The 20611-nt window shown below is 37.3% G+C and overlaps 1 protein-coding gene across 1 annotated transcript in view; it reads right to left on the reverse strand.

The window, feature by feature from the left end:
- st3gal5 (ST3 beta-galactoside alpha-2,3-sialyltransferase 5) overlaps positions 1 to 20611 on the reverse strand; it is a 78764-nt gene that overhangs the window by 21660 nt on the left and 36493 nt on the right. Inside the window, exons 2-3 of the mRNA XM_039751785.1 lie at positions 15254 to 15344; positions 1114 to 1237 (exon numbers count right to left, since the gene is read on the reverse strand). Coding sequence (XP_039607719.1) covers positions 1114 to 1220 — 107 coding nt within the window. The 5' untranslated portion in view covers positions 1221 to 1237; positions 15254 to 15344. The remainder of the gene's footprint in view (positions 1 to 1113; positions 1238 to 15253; positions 15345 to 20611) is intronic.

The following is a 20611-nucleotide window of genomic DNA, read 5'->3' on the forward strand; positions in this document are numbered from 1 at the left end:
TTTAGGGTGGGGATTGATTTTTGTTCATTTTGCCACTAACATCTTGGTTTTGGTGTTCGATTTCCTATATTACTGTTTCATGGACTTCTGCAATAAAAACTCAATGCACAGACAAAAAAAAGAAAACCATACCACAAACACACCATATTCTATAAACAGGAACTCCCGGCATTATTAGCTATATGAAAAACTATATCAATGCCCAAACATACTGTGTTGAATACCTTTTAAATAACTCATGACAGTGCATTATGTAAATATAAAGAAAACTTCTGTAATTTTAAGCCTGTAAAAGATCTTGCTTGAGACCTTTTCAAACGATCAGGCAATAAACCATTCCTGTTAAAAAGTATTTTTATATGGTTTGCTTAAGTACTGTCAACACACAGATTTGATCGTTCCTTGTGGAAGACTTTGCAACCAGAAATTGACTCTGATCTGAAAAGCTTAAATTATATTTTTTAATTTGTGTTTAATGTATTCCCACATAAATACTTTTACTAGTCATTAAATTACATTACTGCAGCCATGCATGTTTATGTTAGGCAGCATGGAGCAAAATATTTAGTTCCAAAAAACTGGGACTGAATCCCAGTCCACCAGTTGATGTGGAGCTTGCATGTTCACCTTATGTCTGATGGGGTTTATCTTCTCCAGGTTCCTCAAAAATTTCAAAAATATCCAGTTTAAGATGACAGAAGACTCTAACTTGACCCTATTATGAGTATAACTTTACCCATCTTTACATTCTACCTTATAACAAGTAGTAATACAGTAAGTCCCTGCAATTGTGACCTGGAATCAAAATATTCAGAAAATGAATGGTATGTTACAATTTGACCATTCATTTCTTAACCCATTTATTGCAAAAAATCGTTGCAATATTAAGCTGCAGTACTTTACCAATAACTGTGATCCCCACTGCAATCTTATATTACATGCACCTTAGTTTGGTAGGTTTTTAATCAATTTTGTACAAAGGTAGCATGAGCATCTGGGAGGTAGGATATCATTTGGCTTCAATTCTTCTGTAAGAGGCAAAACATACAAGAGACCCTAGCGTACATAAATGAGCCTCAGCTTATAAATGCTCAAATGTTAATGGGTACATACCTGAATATACCTCTGTATAAAAACATGGTCCTTGGCATGTTTTTATTTGGCACTTCATATGGCTTTCTATTCCACACTGCATTTAGAGTGGTTTGTCTTAACCTCATTAGTGTTGGATACAAATCTGTAGAAAGAAAGCAAACACAGAACACAGCATGAAAACAAACACTCAACTAACATTTGCTGCTAAGCAATTCTTTATTAAAAATTTCAAAAAAAGTAGGATTTTGATCCTCATAAGTCATTGTTTCTTGGATTTACACTCTTGTTCACTTGCCATATTTCTTAAATATTACAAAATAACTTTATTCTCTACTCTGTGCCCATTTCATTAACTGGGCAAGATAGTCGTATTATGTATCTTAATCCATGCAATCTTTGGTTCGCCAATTTCTTAATATAATGAGAGTAGAGAGCATTTTGGAATTCCACCATTCCTTTGCTCTGCTTTCATATCTGCTTCCTTAAAGTGTAAGGTCGCAAGAGGCTGGAGCATCACCTGAAGTAAGACAGAGGAATGGGAAGTTTCACTTACAATAAAAAAAATGGTCAGATATCAAAGAACCACCCACACACCACTGCAAAGGACATCTCTAGCATAGTTCAGTTAACCTTACTCATAGATAGATAGATAGATAGATAGATAGATAGATAGATAGATAGATAGATAGATAGATAGATAGATAGATAGATAGATAGATAGATAGATAGATAGATAGATAGATAGATAGATAGATAGATAGATAGATAGACAGACACTTAATCATCCTCTCAGGGAAATTCAGGTATCCAGTAGCTTAAGCACATCAGGATAAACTGCTACAGTTAATTAAAACAGGTAAGGAGAACAAAGCATACATACATACATACATACATATATAAAATAAATAAACAGTAAAAAGTACAAATGGTCAATTGCTACAGTATCGGAAGGTAGTGTTGACAATGGAGTTATAAAATCTCACAGCAGTAGGAACAAATGATCTTCTAAAGCGTTCTGTTCTGCAGCACAGTGAGGGAAGACGACTGCTACGTTTACTTCACTGACCTACCAAAATGTTGTGGAGAGGGTGACTGCTATTGTCAAAGATGGCCTAAACCTTCCTCCCCATGCACAATTCCCAGTATGATGTGCAGAGACTAATTGTAATTGTTTTAAATTAATGGCCTCAGCACAAAAGTCAAACATTTATGTTTGCAAAACAGTATTTAGGAAACCCAGAAAATCTATTGAACAAAATGGTATGCACAGATCAAAAACAATTAAATAAAAACTGGTAAAAAAAATTGAAGGAAAAACACTGTCCACTAACTCAAGTGTTTGCTGACATGCTGAGTTGCCATTCATCATTATTGTCATCTTTCTAAAGGTTCTACTTTTTTCTTTTTTTTTCTTATTAACTTTTGGTAGATAATGAACTACAGATATATTTGATGGTTAGTGAAATACAGATTTGTGAATTAAATGGGAGTGGGTCTGAGTGTAAATGTGTCATCAGAACGTTAAAATGTCCTGCAATGAACTAACACCGAGCTCAGAGCTAATCCTGATAACAAGGCCACAGCCCATGCAACAATGAACTGGAGTCTCATAGTTAATAAACAGTGAAATACTACATTGAATTTATGACTTCTCTAGCTAAAATGCATTTTTATGAGTGTGTGTAGAAGTATTGCCTTAGAATGGTTGAAATGGGTTTGTAAAAACATATTGCAGAGGTAGCATGGGTGTAAATTAAAGATTTACTTTGAAGATGGAGGAAACTAACAAATTACAGAAGAAAAATGTTTAATCTTTAAAATTGTCACTTTGCAGAAACTACAGCAAAATGAGTTAATAAAGTGTGGCACTTTAAAATGCTTTAAATAATATGGAAATAAAAACAGCCTATGGGCACATCATGACAGTTCTATGGTATCATCTGAAAAACACTAGTCAGCATTAACTTCTTTGTCAGAAATCTGGAACCAACCATTAGAATGTCAGGAAAATAAGTGTTTATATGGCTGTAAAATGATGTTGATGGAATACAAGCCAAGGTCATATGTGTTTTATTTTACTAAGAGTATAACAGCAATTGATTATTATAAGTGAATTTTTATGTTAATCATCAATGTATTGATAACTTTATTATTTCCTTTTTCTGCAGTGGGCTAGCACCCTGCCCAGGGTTTGTTTCCTGCCTTGCGCTCTGTGTTGGCTGGAATTGGCTCCAGCAGACTCCCGTGACCCTGTAATTAGGAAATAACGGGTTGGATAATGGATGGATGGATGATTTCCTTTTTATTAATTTTATTTCTTACTCTACGGCAAGCACCCAAGTGCTAAAAGTTGTTCGATTGTCCCCATAGAACCACACAGCCAAATGAACAAGGTAAAATTCCTTTGTTTTACTTATTTGAGCCTTTGATATCTTACACTTTGTCCCCTGCAGCAAATAGCTACCTGATCTGCTCAATTCAGAATATGGCACAAGTGTGGCAGTTTCTTTCAGAACTGTTGCTACACTGGTTCCAGGCAAATTTGCTTTTGGAGATGTGAATACTGATAGTACTGGCACTTTGGAATAGGTTCATTTAGTTAAGGGCTGCTAAATGTGAAAGCCATTTTTAGTAAAACCTATTATGCAAACTCAAAATGTACTGCATGATGTAACTAGAGGTTTTTAAATAAATGATTTGTTTCTTCACAGTAAATGAAGAACCTTGATTGCAAGTTCCCCAGGTGTTTGAGTGCTATCATCCAAACAATCAAATTTCTTCTTAAGAGTTCAAAAGCATACATATTGTTGTTTTCAGATAACTCTACAGGTGCTCTGATGTGTGTATGTAATGGTGCTCTCTGATGGATTAACACCCAGTTTCTAACAGGATCGTATCTTGAGTGTTTTGTAGTTAGCATAGGCTCAGAGGAAGAGACAGAATACAGTTGGTAGGTTGATTTTTTTTCTCTTTTTTCACAGTAACGTAGCAAAAAGAACTCTTACTCAGGAGCAGGGAAATACCTTTAAAAGATAATGGTTACCATCTTATTGAATTAACAGTAAATGTAAGAACAATATAATGCAATAAATCATTATTTGTATAATGAGTAAATATCTGTTCAATACCATAGTCAAATAAACTCCAGTTAAACATACAATGCTGTATCAATATTATAACACAAAGAATAAGAGATACTTTCTGAGGTGTGTATACGAGGACAGTTTTATTGCTTTGCATATTAAGGATCATCTGCAAAGGGGAGATTGTGTTATTGCTACTGTATATTTATATTTGTATCGATTTTCTTTATCTCCACCAATTTCTTCCAGTATAGGCAAGCAGGGGAATGAATAATAAGCAAAATGCAAGAAGCAGCTCAATTTGGGGAAGTAGTTATTAGGCACCCACTCGCTCATCACAGGCCAATTTAGGGTTGCCAATCAACCATAACGTGTACAATATATTTGTAGGAAAAGGGGAAACCTGTTAAACATTAGAATGTGCGTCTTCCTAAGCTTCTTTTTTCATTTCAAAAAACATTCCAATATACATCAATAAATAATTTTTTAAGCAATTAGATTCAACAATAACCTAATTTATTTGGAACTCAAAAAACATCCATGTATCCAAAGAGCGACCCTACAAAGACCTAAGGCAGAAGGTGGCCTGGATCTACCCAGTTTTCAGTTTTATTACTGGGCAGCAAACATACAAGCTATAAAAACCTAGACACAAATAGATGAACATACACAGGCTTGGTCCGCAATAGAAGTAAAATCCTGCAGTACTTCTTTATATTCCCTGCTTTGTGCCCCAATAAATGCAAGTTATCAGCAATATACTAAAACCCAATTGTGCTTCACTCACTCAGAATATGGAACCAACGCATAAAGCATATTAAGATGGAGACTCAATTATTTGTGGCACCTCTGCAAGAGAACCACCTCTTTCAACCAGAGGATGGATGGATGGATAGATAGATACTTTATTAATCCCAAAGGAAAATTCACATAATCCAGCAGCAGTATACTGGTACAAAAAACAATATTAAATTAAAGAGTAATAAAAATGCATGTAAAAACAGACAACAACTTTGAATAATGTTAGCATTTACTCCCCCCGGGTGGAATGGAAGAGTCGCATAGTGTGCGGGAGGAACGATCTCCTCAGTCTGTTAGTGGAGCAGGACAGTGGCAGACTACTCCTCTGCCTGGAGATGACACTGTTCAGTGGATGCAGTGAATTCTCCATGATTGACAGGAGTTTGCTTAGTGCCCATCGCTTTGCTACAGATGTTAAACTGTCCAGCTTTATTCCTACAATAGAGCCTGCCTTCTTAACAAGTTTGTCCAGGCGTGAGACGTCCTTTTTTATGCTGCCTCCCCAGCACACCACCACGTAGAAGAGGGCACTCGCCACAACCGTCTGGTAGAACATCTGCAGCATCTTATTGCAGATGTTGAAGGATGCCAACCTTCTAAGAAAGTATAGTCGGCTCTGACCTTTCTTACACAGAGCATCAGTATTGGGAGTCCAGTCCAATTTGTCATCCAGCTGCACTCCCAGGTATTTATAGGTCTGTACCCTCTGCACACAGTCACCTCTGATGATCACGGGGTCTATGGGGGGCCTGGGCCTCCTAAAATCCACCACCAGTTCCTTGGTCTTGCTGGTGTTCAGGTGTAAGTGGTTTGAGTCACACCATTTAACAAAGTCTTTGATTAGCTTCCTGTACTCCTCCTCCTGCTCACTCCTGATGCAGCCCACAAGCAGTGTCATCTGCGAACTTTTGCATGTGGCAGGACTCCGAATCATATTGGAAGTCTGATGTATATAGGCTGAACAGGACCGGAGAAAGTACAGTCCCCTGTGGTGCTCCTGTGTTGCTGACCACAATGTCAGACCTGCAGTTCCCAAGACGCACATACTGAGGTCTGTCTGTAAGATAGTCCACATCCATGCCACCAGGTGTGAGTCTACTCCCATCTCAGTCAGCTTGTCCCTAAGGAGCAGAGGTTGGATGGTGTTGAAGGCGCTAGAGAAGTCCAAAAACATAATTCTTACAGCGCCACTGCCTCTGTCCAGGTGGGAGAGGGATCGGTGTAGCATATAGATAATGGCATCCTCCACTCCCACATTCTCCTGGTATGCGAACTGCAGAGGGTCGAGGGCATGTCGGACCTGTGGCCTCAGGTGGTGAAGCAGCAGCCGCTCCATGGTCTTCATCACATGTGACAACAGAGCAACAGGCCGGAAGTCATTCGGCTCACTAGGACGTGATACCTTTGGGACTAGGGTGATACAAGATGTTTTCCAAAGCCTCAGGACTCTCCCCTGTTCCAGGCTCAGGTTGAAGATGCGCTGTAGAGGACTCCCCAGTTCCAATGCACAGGCCTTCAGCAGTCGTGGCGATACACCATCTGGACCCGCTGCTTTGCTGGCACGAAGTCTCCTCAGCTCTCTGCTCACCTGTGCTGCTGTAATTGTGGGTGGGGATGTCTCACCTATGCTGGTATCAGCAGAAGGATGGTTGGAGGATGCAGTACTCGAGGTGAGAGTGGGTTAGGGTGGTCAAACCTGTTGTTGTTCATTTGGTTTGCTCTCTCCACATCTCTCTTGAAGGTGGCACTCCACTTCGAGCTGCAGCCAGTGATGATCTTCATCCCATCCAACACTTCCTTCATGCTGTTATTCTGCAATTTCTGCTCCAGCTTTCTCCTGTACTGCTCCTTTGCCACCCTGAGCTGGACTCGGAGTTCCTTCTGCACGCGCTTGAGTTCATGCTGATCACCGCCTTTAAAAGCCGTTTTCTTCTGGTTCAAAAGGCCCTTGATGTCACTTGTAATCCATGGCTTGTTGTTAGCATAGCAGCATACTGTTCTTACTGGAACTACAATGTCCATACAGAAGTTGATGTAATCAGTTGTGCAGTCAACAGCCTCTTCAATGTTCTCACTATGTGACCCCAGCAGTATATCCCAGTCTGTAGTTCCAAAGCAGTCTCTCAGAGCCTGCTCTGCCTCAGGGGACCACTTCCTGACTGATCGTGTGGTTGTAGGTAGCGCCTTCACTCTTGGTTTGTAGTGAGGCTGAAGCAGAACCAGGTTATGATCTGCTTTCCCAAGCGCAGGTGGCGCTGTATGCATCTTTAACGTTTGCATACAGTAGGTCAATAGTCCTATTTCCCCAGGTTTTACAGTCCACATACTGGGAGAAGGCAGGTAATGTTTTGTCCAGCGTCACATGGTTAAAATCTCCAGAGATTAGCACAAGTGCCTCAGGGTGCTGCGTTTGTAACTTAGCAACTTCAGAATGGATGATGTCACTCGCTATCTCGAGGGAGGATGTAAACAATGACAACAATCACGTGTCCAAACTCTCTTGGCAAGTAATAGGGACGCAGACTTACGGCCAACAGTTCGATGTCCCTGCAGCAATTGGAGCTTTTAACGTTTATATGTCCAGATTTGCACCACCTTGTATTCACATAGAGAGCGAGTCCTCCTCCTTTCCGCTTCCCGCAGGTGTTTGCATCTCTGTCCGCTCTAACTGTGCTAAACCCGGATAGCTCGACGTTAGCATCTGGGATGGTAGTTGTTAGCCACGTTTCACTAAACCACAGCAAGCTGCATTCTCTGTAGGTTCTGACATTTTTCACCAGCAAAGCCAGTTCGTCAATCTTATTTGGTAGTGAGTTCACATTTCCAAGGATCACAGAAGGCACTGACAGTTTATAACGCCATTTTCGAGCAAGCTGCTTGGCTTTTATCTTATCTTTTATCTTTGCGCCGGCTCAGATGGCCCGATATCGTTTTCTTACCTCGTCAGGTAAATAGGGAACCACATCGGCGTGGGCATTTCTTCTCAGTTCTTTAAGTTGACTACTTGAATAGACGAGTCTCGGAGTGTAAAAATCCATGTCAAGTAGTAAAAAATAGTAAAAAGTGTCTAGATAGCCAATTCCACATAAAAGAAAGTGGTAGAAGTGATCAGTGAAATAGAGAAAAATAGAAAAAAGGTAAAAAGATAAAAGTCATACAAGGAGCTGCTGGAATGGCTGCCACTCGCTGCAGCGTTTTTAATATCTGGAAAAGATTTGGGATTAAATTGACAACATCTTTGCATCCTATGAACATTTACACTCCAAATTTAACTTTCCAGCCCCACATTTCTTTCACTATCTTCAAATTAGAAACTTTGTTAAACAGAACCTGCCCGAGTTTCCTCATCTTGCACCCTCCTCCATACCAGAAAAAATATTGCTCAATTTCAAGGACTTAGACACCATCTCTGCAATATATAAAATTATTTTACAGTCCCTCCCTTTTAAAGATCCAAGAGGACAATGGGAAAAATATCTCTTAATCAATATATCAGAAAAGGAGTGGAAAATAGCAATCCAGAGACTTCACTCGAGCTCCATATGCGCAAAGCATACAATTATTCAACTCAAAATTATATATCGAGCACATCTGTCTCGCCTAAAACTGTCCAAAATGTTTCCATGGCAGGATCCAACCTGCGAACGCTGCAATCAAGTCCCAGCCTCACTGGGTCACATGTTTTGGGCCTGCACCAAATTAACATCATTTTGGACCAAAATTTTTAAGTGCCTTTCAGACAGCCGTGGTGTCACAATCCCTCCTAACCCGTTAACAGCTGTATTTTGTGTTCTTCCAGATGGGTTTAAAGTGGAGAAGGACAAACAAATTGTGATTGCCTTCACTACCCTTTTGGCACATAAAGACTTATTTTGCTAAACTGGAAGAATCCTAACTCTCCACTTTTAAGTCAGTGGGAAACCGATGTTTTATACTATTTGAAATTGGAAAAAATCAAATATTCAGTTGGAGAATCTGTACAGATTTTTTTCAAAACCTGGCAGAATCTAATCAGTAATATTTTAGAATAAGCTCTTAAAGCACTGAGGAAGCAATTATCTCTGCATTTCTTTTTCTTCTCCATTTATCTCTATTGCCCTATTAAACTCATCAATTTAGGCATGTTTACAGTCTTAAGTTTTACTCCATTGGCCATGCTCTCTCTCTCAGGGGTGGGGGGAGGACTTGTTTTTCAATCCTATTTTTTTGTAAAAATTGATCTATTTGTATGGAATGATTACAATAAAATTAATAAAAAAAAAAAAAAAATTAGAATCTGCATTGAGAACTAAAAAAAGTCACCACGCAGAAATTTTGAGCTGATACAAATGGCATCAATTTGGACACAACCAAGGACGACTGTTATTTTTGTTTAAATAACATACAGTTCTAAAGGATCAGGAAATCTAAATTGATTATATGAGTTTATAATGAATTAATAAAGTAGATATGGTTAGATTTTCAGCACCTGCATAAAATACTAGACTAGACAGCATACACAATACCAAAACATCTTAAAGTGCAGCCTAAACAGGAAAATAAATCACATAACAATAATTATTAAGTACCACGTATTTAGCTGTATTTAAACCCGGGCCCACCGACTACTACAGTACTCCATCCCATGCCTGCCCACCCCCACATACACTTGGCCTCATTTGTCCTGTTCCCATCTGCACTGTAGCAGTTTTGTCCCACTCCTGCCTGCCAATTGCTTCAATTCAGGGGGAAAAAAAAGTTATGTATGGTTGATAAGCCTGTTTAACATGATCGTGTACAAGAAGGTAGCTGAAGCTTTCCCCTCTTTGACCCAGTTGTCCTTTTCACTTTTTGGTAACGTTTCTGCTTCATCAGTATTTATTACAGACCTTCCGATGGGTAATAATTTCTAAGCACAAGTCTGCACGTCTTTCTGCAGAAATGAACGTAAAAGAGCAGTGTAAGCAACATGTCCTGTTAAAACTTTGTATGTAACCGCTTACTATTCCATATGAAAATGAAGTATGAGCCATGTTAAATATTCATTCCACAAAATGTGGAACAGGCACAGAAGGTAGATGTTGTCCACGTACAAGTTGCACATATAGATTTTGCTTAAAACATAAGCTTTTCTAAGCTTTCATAAGCTTTTTATAAGCTGTACTTATCAATAGTATCTGATGACACGACTCTCTCGATTCACTAACACAATGTCTTACTTGTATTTCTGAATGGATGAATAGTAATTTTCTCAAGCTAAATAAAGAAAAAACTGAAATTTTAGTGGTTGGCAATAATGGATTCAATGAGGTTATCAGAAATAAACTTGATGCATTAGGATTAAAACTCAAGGCAGAAGTAAAAAACTTAGGGGTAACTATTGACTGTAACCTGAATTTTAAATCGCATATTTATCAGACCACTAGGAAAATATTTTTTCACTTAAGAAACATAGCAAAAGTTAGACCGCTTATATCATTGAAAGATGCTGAGAAATTAATTCATGCTTTTGTTTTCAGTCGACTAGATTACTGTAACGCACTCCTCTCAGGACTACCCAAAAAAGACATAAATCATATGCAATGAGTGGAGAATGCAGCTGCTAGAATCCTAAATAGAAAAAGAAAATCTGAGCACATTTCTCCAGTTGTGATGTCACTACACTGGTTACCTGTGTCTTTCAGAATTGACTTTAAAATTCTGCTTATGGTTTATAAAGCCTTAAATAATCTCGCCCCATCTTATATATCGGAATGTCTGACACATTATATTCCAAATCGTAACCTCAGATCCTCAAATGAATATCTCCTTAGAATTCCAAAAGCAAAACCTAAAAGAAGTGGTGAGGCGGCCTTCTGCTGTTATGCACCTAAAATCTGGAATAGCCTGCCAATAGGAATTCACCAGGCTAATACAGTGGAGCACTTTAAAACACTGCTGAAAACACATTACTTTAACATGGCCTTTTCATAACTTCACTTTAATTTATTCCTGATACTCTATATGTTCAATTCATTATAATAACTATTCATGGTGGTTCTAAAATCCTACTCTAACCCCTACTCTCTCTTCTGTTTCTTTTTCCGGTTTCTTTGTGGTGGCGGCCTGTGCCACCACCTACTCAAAGCATCATGATGCTCCAACATTGATGGACTAAAAGCCAGAAGTCTACATGACCATCATCATCAAGTCCTTCCGTGAGAACCCTAAATACAAAGATGACTGTTTCATTTATGTGAGGTAGAATGCCCAGAGAGGACTGGGCGGTCGCATGATCTGGAATCCCTGCAGATTTTATTTTTTTTTCCAGCTGTCTATAGAGTTTTTTTTTTGTTTTTTCTGTCCTCCCTGGCCATCGGACCTTACTCTTATTCTATGTTAATTAATGTTGACTTATTTTATTTTTCTATTCTTCATTACGTAAAGCACTTTGAGCTACATTTTTTGTATGAAAATGTGCTATATAAATAAATGTTGTTGTTGTTGTTCTAGTCAGCATACAGTATTACTGTTAACAAAACACTTCATGGCGCACAGTACTTTATGCTTATCAACAAAAACACAATGTATCCAAGCAAAGCACTGTCAATATTCAAGGCATCTCTTTGCCTACTCACTAGCTCTGTGAAGAAAGAGGGTGGTACTAACAATGAATTTCACTGCACACATTGATTTAGTGCAGTTGCATTAATGCATGATTATCACAAATTATTATAAATCTCTTCTTGCATCTTTGCAATCCTCCTAAATAAAAGACATTTGTGGGTTCCATTGCATGTTTTCTGTTTATTGATTATATCCTGTCATAAAAAAGCTATGGGCTGAAAAATGCTCCTACTTTGTAGAACACATGGTTAGAAATTGGTGCTGAACAGTTTGTTGACATGTTGTTTCAGACAGCATACTATCTGATTCTAAATCAGTCGTCATATCTATGAATGGTTTCAGGAAAGAGACCACCATGGTTGTATTTTTTTTCAATAAAGACAATTGACAGGATCTAACCAGAAGCAAACATACATTGTGTTCCTATGTGAGTATCTTTTGGTTGGTGCGGACAGTCATGAAACTGCTGCAGTTTTTGGGCTTTTTCTACTACGTGCCACAATACTTTCATTGGAGGGGGCAGTATCTCTTTAAACTTCATACTTTCCAATTCTGACTGCCATGTCACACACTGACACCAGACACTTTGTCGAAAAGCATTATATCCTTGCAAATAAAATCTGCACATTCTTTTAAGTGTTGTTTCAAAGCTCTGCAATCTTGAGAAGGCTGTGTTAGACAATATATGCAAGTGTCCTATCTGCTTAGGCAAATAAATGTGTTTTGAATTTCCCAGACTCTAGCTCCCGCTCACACAGGTGTCAACCCCTTACTTCACCTGCAATACTAAAAATCAGTCCTGAGTCACAAGCAATTATATTGGGTCATGTGAGTCCCATCGGAGTGCAGACCTGTATTTTAGAATCTACTTCTAAACTACTTTAATCTGCATTTATGCAGATTATACAAGTAGATTTAGCAGCATTCTGGAAATAAGGCAATTCCTAAAAAATGCTAATGCCATCAGGGATGTAAGGCAAATAAGGTATCTTTTCCATAATACATTAAAATATCAAGCCAAATCGCAGGACTGTTGCTCCATTTCTCACTTAATCTGCCATTTTTCATGGCTTTTTTCTGTTTTCCTGAGGTTGCCAAGAACAATTTAACTTACATCATTTCCAGGATGATCTTTTTTTCTAGTTCCCTGGCTCCTTTTTCAACCTCTCTCTGGACATGTTTTCAACCTCTCTTTTGACTTGTTTTGAAGCATGTTTTTACTTTCAAATATTAAAACAATGACTTCTGAGAAAATACCCAGAGTTTTTTTAGGTTTGCTATGAAACTAATCCTGAAAACTTAAATCTTGATCCTGCAGTAATGGTTAATCATCACTCCTGTTCTAACCTTCCTTTTATATAAAAAGTGCCCAAGACAACTGCTGTTCTGTAGTTGCAAACCTATCTAGACTTTAGTAAGTTAAATTAAGTCTTCCAGATTCGTTTTCAAGCATTCAAAAGTAATGAGAGTGTATTATTTACAATTGCCGATTATCTAATTATGTCAGCACACTCTAGGGGTCAGATTTATAAACTTGCATACGCACATAAACTGGCCTGAAATGTGAATATGTGAATTTACAAGCAAACGCTGTCATATGTTAAAGTAACCTTTATGACAGAATGTGAAAAAATCTATGGCAACTCTAACCCATTTCATATACAATGTTTTGAAGAAAATGGGAAAATAACACCTTTGATAAAGCAAGGAAACACAGCCGAGCCAGCTAAATGATAACTTGCATGTAAAATAATTCATATCACTGAGCCGTTATTACAATGTGCTGATGAAACAAGCATATTAAACCTATAAAATGATGAAAATGACATATACTCTATTGTAGCTAGCTGCCTTTTAGAAGGACCAATGCTGAACATTTGTAGTGAAGAACTTACTTGGGTTTTCCTTGGTTTATATAGGTTTCCTGTTGTCACTTCTCAGGATTATTAACCACTGCAACGACTTATTATCACTAATTGAATTAAGTAAAAACATAGGTATGATTCACTTGTATACAGAAAGCTATAAATACCATGCTGTACGTATCAGTGCAGTCAAAGTCTAATGGTTTGACTCGGCATGGCTTGTTTGGTGCTACTGAAGCAATGGTTGGCTTTTGTCAGAGGATAAAATAAAAATAAAATCTCAGCCATGCTTCAGCTCCATCACGCCTGCTCTGCCAGAAGCCATAAACCGACTGACAAGGCGCTATATTCAGTTTCCATATGGTGTGGGTATACAAGTCAACATAAAAAGGCAAACTGCGGCAGCGTATAGTTTTCCTAACATAATGAAGCTGCATTTGTTAATCATTAGCAGTGACAGTAAACAAAAAGTCACCTGTGACAGCAAGATGAGACCGATAAATGCTGTGGCTTGGTGGCCTGTGTCAATGCATGATTATTATACCAACCCATTTTTCTTTTTGAGGCAACTGCTATCCACAACTGGCTTCATGTTGCTCAATTAGTAAAGAGCAGGTATAGAGTTGCTCCGTTAGTCAGTCAGTTTCTCCTGTCAGCTTTTCCTCAATTTTATTCCCTCTCGCTCTACTTTGATTTGCACTCTTGAGTGGTGTGTGCATGTGTCAGTTCACTCATAGATTTTTTTCTCTCTCTCTCTGTGTTTCTGTTTAAATAGTTGTCTCAGGTGGGGTGGGATGGGCATTTTTTTTTTCGTTCTTATATAGCCCAAAAACCTGAATTGTTCCTGTCTGTTAAATTTAACTTTCTTGTCTTCTAGATGCACACTTCATTACACTGGTAGATTAAGTACAAGTTTTTTTCACAGAGCTTGTAGCATACAATTAAATGTTTTGCCCTATTGGCAAGTTTGAATATTCTTATATAATTATCCCATCAGGACCTTGTAAGCAAGACTGACATTTTCTCCTGACCATCAGGAAGCAGCAGCTGGCTCTAAGTTTGGAAGAGTGATCCAAAATATAAACTAGCCCCTTCAAAGACTGTTTAGGGATTAATTAGGTGGTACAGTCATAACTAACTTTGTCTATACTGATGGCTCTACATATTTGGAAAGGCAAAGCAGACCATAAAATGGAGTTTAAATGCCACCCCTTACTGGTGCCTAGACAGTGTTAGAATGATGTTCGCTCATTTGTATGATTTGATTAAAATGAGCACATAAATCAAAACTTAAGAGTCTCTGTCTAATTACTACAGCTGTGGATATTACTCTATACTATGCATATCTCCATGTCAAAAAACAAAAAACACACAATGCTTTCTGATAAAAACTTGCCTAAGACCCCAACATTTTCCAATCAAAGGGTTGTAGACCTAATTTTACATATGCTTCAGCATTTTTGTGTTTAATGCAGGAACACTGCTTTTGAAATCAGTCAATTACATCAGTGTAACAAGTGTCTCAGTGTCTAATGGATGACTGAAGAAGAAACATAACTGCATGAATATGGATGTTCATGAAGATCTGCTTAGTTTAGGATCTAAATACACAAAAAGTGTTAAGCTTACATTGGACTCCACCCCCACCCATGCTAATTCCAAGGAGGATTAGGGCAATGTTTTCATGGTTAGAATTGTTGACTCTGTTATAGAAACCCATTACATATATAATGTCAGATGGTCAGAAGTGGACCACAATAACTACATAAAGAAGTTTAGTTACTCTGTTTGTAAATTTCAGTAGAAAATCTTTAGAATCCCCACCTTGGTAATCTGGAACCGTTTTTATCCTCTCCTTCTTGTTTACATTTCATTTTGGTCACCAACTCTTATATATACAGACCACTCCATCAGCCTATTCAAAAAAGCAAAAATAAAAAGGAGGAATATTAATGTAGATGAGTACTGCAATATCACAATAACTTTTTAAGTTAATACAGGTGGAATACTGCTGTAATGAAATTCATGGGATTATAAAAATAATCGTTATAATGGAAACTTCATTATAACGAATATGAGGAAAATGTACATACTACTGTGGCTGAGGTTGCCGGAAATTCACCATCTCTAATGGCAGCAGGGCAAGACACCTCCATGGCTGTCCTGCTGTGTCTTACCATGTAACATGCATGTTGCACAATGTTTAGAACATTTAACACCCAACCTGGACTCAGTTTTCTATCTCTAGTGCAAAAAACTCTGTGACCCAAACTTGACAATATCTGTAACTAAAAAAAACAGTGCTTCTTAAACTGCAAAAAACATTTTTATTTGAAAATGAGACATTAGATGTAAGTTTTTCTTTTATTAGAAAAATATAAATGCACTTGTAATTTTTTTTCGTTCAGGTCCCTCGCTCATTCTTTAACTTTGTCTTCTATTTTTTTTTCAGTCCTTCAAAATTGTTCACAGCATTGAAGTTGCGATTCCAAATGCTTTCGTCACCTTATTTTCCTTTATTCCAGAATAAACTTTTTCACATATTGTTCATTTTTCTTTTGGCATAAACTGACACCACTTTTCACTTTTTTTGTTCATTGCAAGGAAAATTTTGAGACGCTCTATAAACTCAAACAGTACAATATCCACACACGAGACTGGCCAATACTGGAAATTTCATAACAGAGTGTCACATTCTTTTGGTCTATCATTAAAGAGACGGCCTGCTGCAAGTTTCCCGAGGCTCATCGAAAGTGTGAGCACGGCATTAAGTATTTTTTGTATTGCATTATCACTTTCAGTTGTCATTTTTGGTAAAAAAAAAAATGTTATACTGAAATTTAAATTTTGTTAAACAAAATCCATTTAACAAAATTTTAATGAACTTTTGTCCAGGCCAACAAAAAGTATTTGTTATTCTGAAAATTTTGTTTTTGGTATTCGCGTTAACAGGATTTGACTTATATGTGGTGACAGCCGGTATACTACTTGGTGTAATTACTATTGTCTTTTTGAAGCAAACAATGGCTCAATGTGATGAAGATAGGGAAGGCTGCTGGTTCACTTTAGCAGAATACTTTTCAATTAAATTAATGCAATGCTGGATCAGATAAAGCAACATTCAAGTCTTGTATTTAATGTTAATAAAAGCCTTTAAACATGACCACTTGTCTAATACAAGGTCTTCTTCAATCAAAGTTTGTCTGTCTTTCAGCTCCTTGACGAGAGCAGTGCAACAACCCACATCTGGACTGCAGCTCTGATGAAAGCGTCTCAGAACTTTAAAGAATATAACAGGACAACTGTAAACAACTTAGCAACTTACCAGAGAAGTTCTCCACCCCCATCCCTCCCCCAGTACTTTCTTAAATTTAATTTTATATTTACTTTTTAGTTTTATTTCTGATTTTAGATGATTTTGCAATCTTACCAATTCTTGTTACGAGTGTAAATAAAGCATGGTATAAAAAGAAAGTCTCTGGATCATTTGTACAATGCACAGCTCAAAATACGATAGTGTAATAAATGCTATATCACATTTAAACATTTAAAAAAATCATGGTTTTATATATGGTCCCTGCTGACAAAGCGTTTTGCCTTTAAAAACTTTAATATTCTGTAATAAACGATTGTATGCATGACTTACCCCCTAGCAATTTAAGTAACTTTTAAAAGGTCTGAGTAATTTTGCAAAGCACTGTAAATATTTAACAAGCATAAAGAAGTATGCTGTACACCGTATGCATTTCCAAAATATATTCTGTTTTGATAAACATTATTCTAGTATGACAGCTCTTTTACACAAATTCAAACATTTATAAAGAACACTTATTGTACCACTTCTATAAAATTTAGAATGACATGAAACCATGCCTGAGCTAAGCACCTGAAAGGTTTTGCAAAATAAGTTAAAAAAAGGTGTATGGTGTAACATTCAGGTGCATTTGGCGTTCTTTGCTAACTGATTTGAAAATTCAGAGCTAGAGTTTGTTACAAAAACATTTATTAAACAAAAATGTGGTAGCAGCGAGTCATATTTGAAAAAAACAGTGATAATAGAATGCAATTACATGTGTTAGCAGACGTTAAATAAACAATTTTTAACAGCCCTTTACAATGTCACATAGTTTGTGCTAGGTTATTTAGGCACCCAAGGCCAAGCATATTAGTGTGCCAACCAACTATTGGGTAGCTAACACGTGTGACTGGGTACCTCCCTCCCCTTATGATCTGCACACTAGGAGAATGCCTAATTCACCTTAATGGTGGCACCAGCCCCGCATGTAGTTACAAACGTAGCACAAATAAACAGGTGATGGCTCAATAGCTTTCCACAGTCAGCAGATTCCAATTCAAGTGATGTACTGTACAGATTACATAATTGATGTCCTACAGTTGGAGGTTATGTTATTAAATATTGCTCAAATTCCTTGAACATAATATTTTTAAAAGAAGTGAAGAGTTAGGTTCTCTGTTAAAGTCTTAAAGTAGAATTGTTGGTTACTTCACATCATGAAGGGAAGAGGTCTAGAGCTTTGATGATAAATTATAGTGTCAGAGAAATACTGAAACATAAATTGCAGATAATGCAGCCTCAGTTTGTTTTTTTTAGTGCAGCGTAAATACATATTTGCCTGCTCTGTGCTTGCTTGGGTTGTCAGATCAAATACAAGCCTTTGAAAATAATGTAAATTTATTTAAAGAAGGTCTTATTCAAAGGTAAAAACTGATATTCGATTGCTAAAGAACATAGGGTTGCTGTACCCTCATTAATTCTGGCATGATTTATTCCAGATTTGCTTTGCAAAGCTGCAACATATTGCAGATCTGCATATGCACCTAATTTCTATGCTCAGCCTTTTCATAAATTGTTCTCACTAGTTATCTTAATTAGTAAAACATACAGCCAGACACCTTCACAGCAGTTATTTTTTTCTAACCCACTACTTTGTGCATTTGGAGCATTTTTTTTCTTACTAACTGACCCATATTCATGCAGTAAGCCACAAAAAGAGATTTAAAACCTTATGAGATACATGTGCTGGCACCACTATTCGCTTCACTATTAATAATATTTTTCTTTTATCTCTTTTTTTTGACTCTCAGTTCCTCTACAAAGCATGAAGCTCTTATAAAAATGTTGTGCAAGTCCCATTTGTAGAACTCAGTTGGTTTCCTGTGTTACAAACATATTGTGATGCATCTTGCTGCTACAAGGGCAGCTGTGAGGAGTGGAAGGCAGGGCTGGAGTGGAGCCATGACGGAAGCAATTTTTGTGAGGGCACAGAGCACTTCTGAAGGAGGAGTTGAGTGATGGGGGTGAGGGATAGTACTCTCATACCCAACAGGCTAAGTGTTTTATCACTTGAACATCCAGTTGTCTATACTAAACTGAAAACAAAATGGTGGTGCAGATGCTTCCCTTTTATAGGGTGCAGCTGCTTGGGATTTTGATGGCTTTTGTATTTAAATAACAGCTACCCTGAGTACTGCTAGGATTTTTTTTGTGGTTTCTGGTGTTTATTCTTGCAGTTGTTCAGTTGTTACTATAATATTCTCCTATTTAATTGGTCAGTTTGGCTTTGGTGACAAGACGAAAGATGAAGTGCAAGTGTGTGACAAACGAGGACATGAAGCATCATGGGAGGCATGTGGACATTTGCCTTCAAAGGCGCCAGTTATGAAAGTGGAAAGAATGCAAGAAAGTCACCCCGAGTACAAAAATCATGCTCAAATATATGTTATTATTTACTTATTTTTAGTTTAATATTTAAACAAGCATTAAACTGATAGTCAAGTAGAACACGAAAGTACACATAATGTAAGTTGAAGTGACCTCTCTCAAGTTAAATTGGAATCAGTAAATTAATCTGTAAATGTTTGCAGCATGTTTATCTGTTTCAAGATAGTCTTGATCAAAGATTCACCAAAACATTTCAATGGGACACTGAAATTCCAAAAATTTTTACAGCAGACTCAATTTTTTTTTTTTTTCCCAATGAAAATGAAACTTTCCTGAAGAAGAAGTGTGCTAAATTTTAACAAAGACTTCTCTGGCATCTGAGTTGTTTCATTCAGAAAAAACAGTTTGGTGACATACATAGAAACTGCGGTACATGCCTTCTATGCAAGTACACCTAACAAACACTTTCAAAAGCAAAAGCCAATGTGTTGTCAGGTTTTACACTACAAATAAAAATCTGTGCATGGATTGGTTACAATGCTCTAATTTGATGAATAGCTTAGGAAGTAAATTAAATATCGGTTCTTTATATACATTGAATAAATCAGCAATTAACACTATGTCTTCAATCACAAAGTGTAGATTTACTCCACAACAGAAAATATCAAAAATTTCTGCAGTTTTACATGCATGTGCTAAACTCCTAACCTTTAAATCAAGTACAATTTTTCTGATCACATTGTTATTAACACTAGAATTACCAGAGCCTATGAAAAAACTCGTAGATCTGGCCCACCTTAAATCCGTTCACAACAGGTACACACGTCGTAAATGTAGGAACGACGGTCCTTGCGCATGTGTGTGAACTGTTAACATTTGAATTTGATGATTGCATATAGCGCTGAACTGACCTCTCTGTACTATTCTTTCCTCTGCATGTCCTGGAGTACAAAAGAAACCACCCCATACAGCAACATAGAGAAAGGCAAGATCGGGGGGGGAAAAAAAACCCCAAGGTCACTGATTTATAACCGCAAGATGTTATGCGAATGATTATGAATAATATGAATAATGTTGCATCTGTGCCACAATGTTTTCCGAAATGTACTATACAGGTCATAAAATTAATAATTCCAAATATCATATATACCTATGTCTCTGTGTTTTTTTTGACATCATAGACCATAAGGCGCATACTAATTCAGCATGAGCAGGACACTCAATAAAACTGAATAAAAAAAAAATCAAGCGACAGTGAGATACGAAGAAGGCAGATTTGCCAGCGTTTGTGTGTCAGCTTTTATCCCTCCAGATCAGAGAATGTCCAGTTCCATTGCCTCAAAACACCACTCACATCTACAGTTATTCCCAGTTTCAAATAAAAACTAACAGCGTCAGATCCCTAGGACGGTAGTATGTATCGTGATCATGACTGAGAGAAAAAATAGTGAAAAAAAAAGGTAACTTTTATAAGTCCTATAAGTGTACACCATCTGTTA

The sequence above is a fragment of the Polypterus senegalus genome, chromosome 4, assembly GCF_016835505.1.
Source record: "Polypterus senegalus isolate Bchr_013 chromosome 4, ASM1683550v1, whole genome shotgun sequence".
Taxonomy (NCBI): Eukaryota; Metazoa; Chordata; class Cladistia; order Polypteriformes; family Polypteridae; genus Polypterus; species Polypterus senegalus.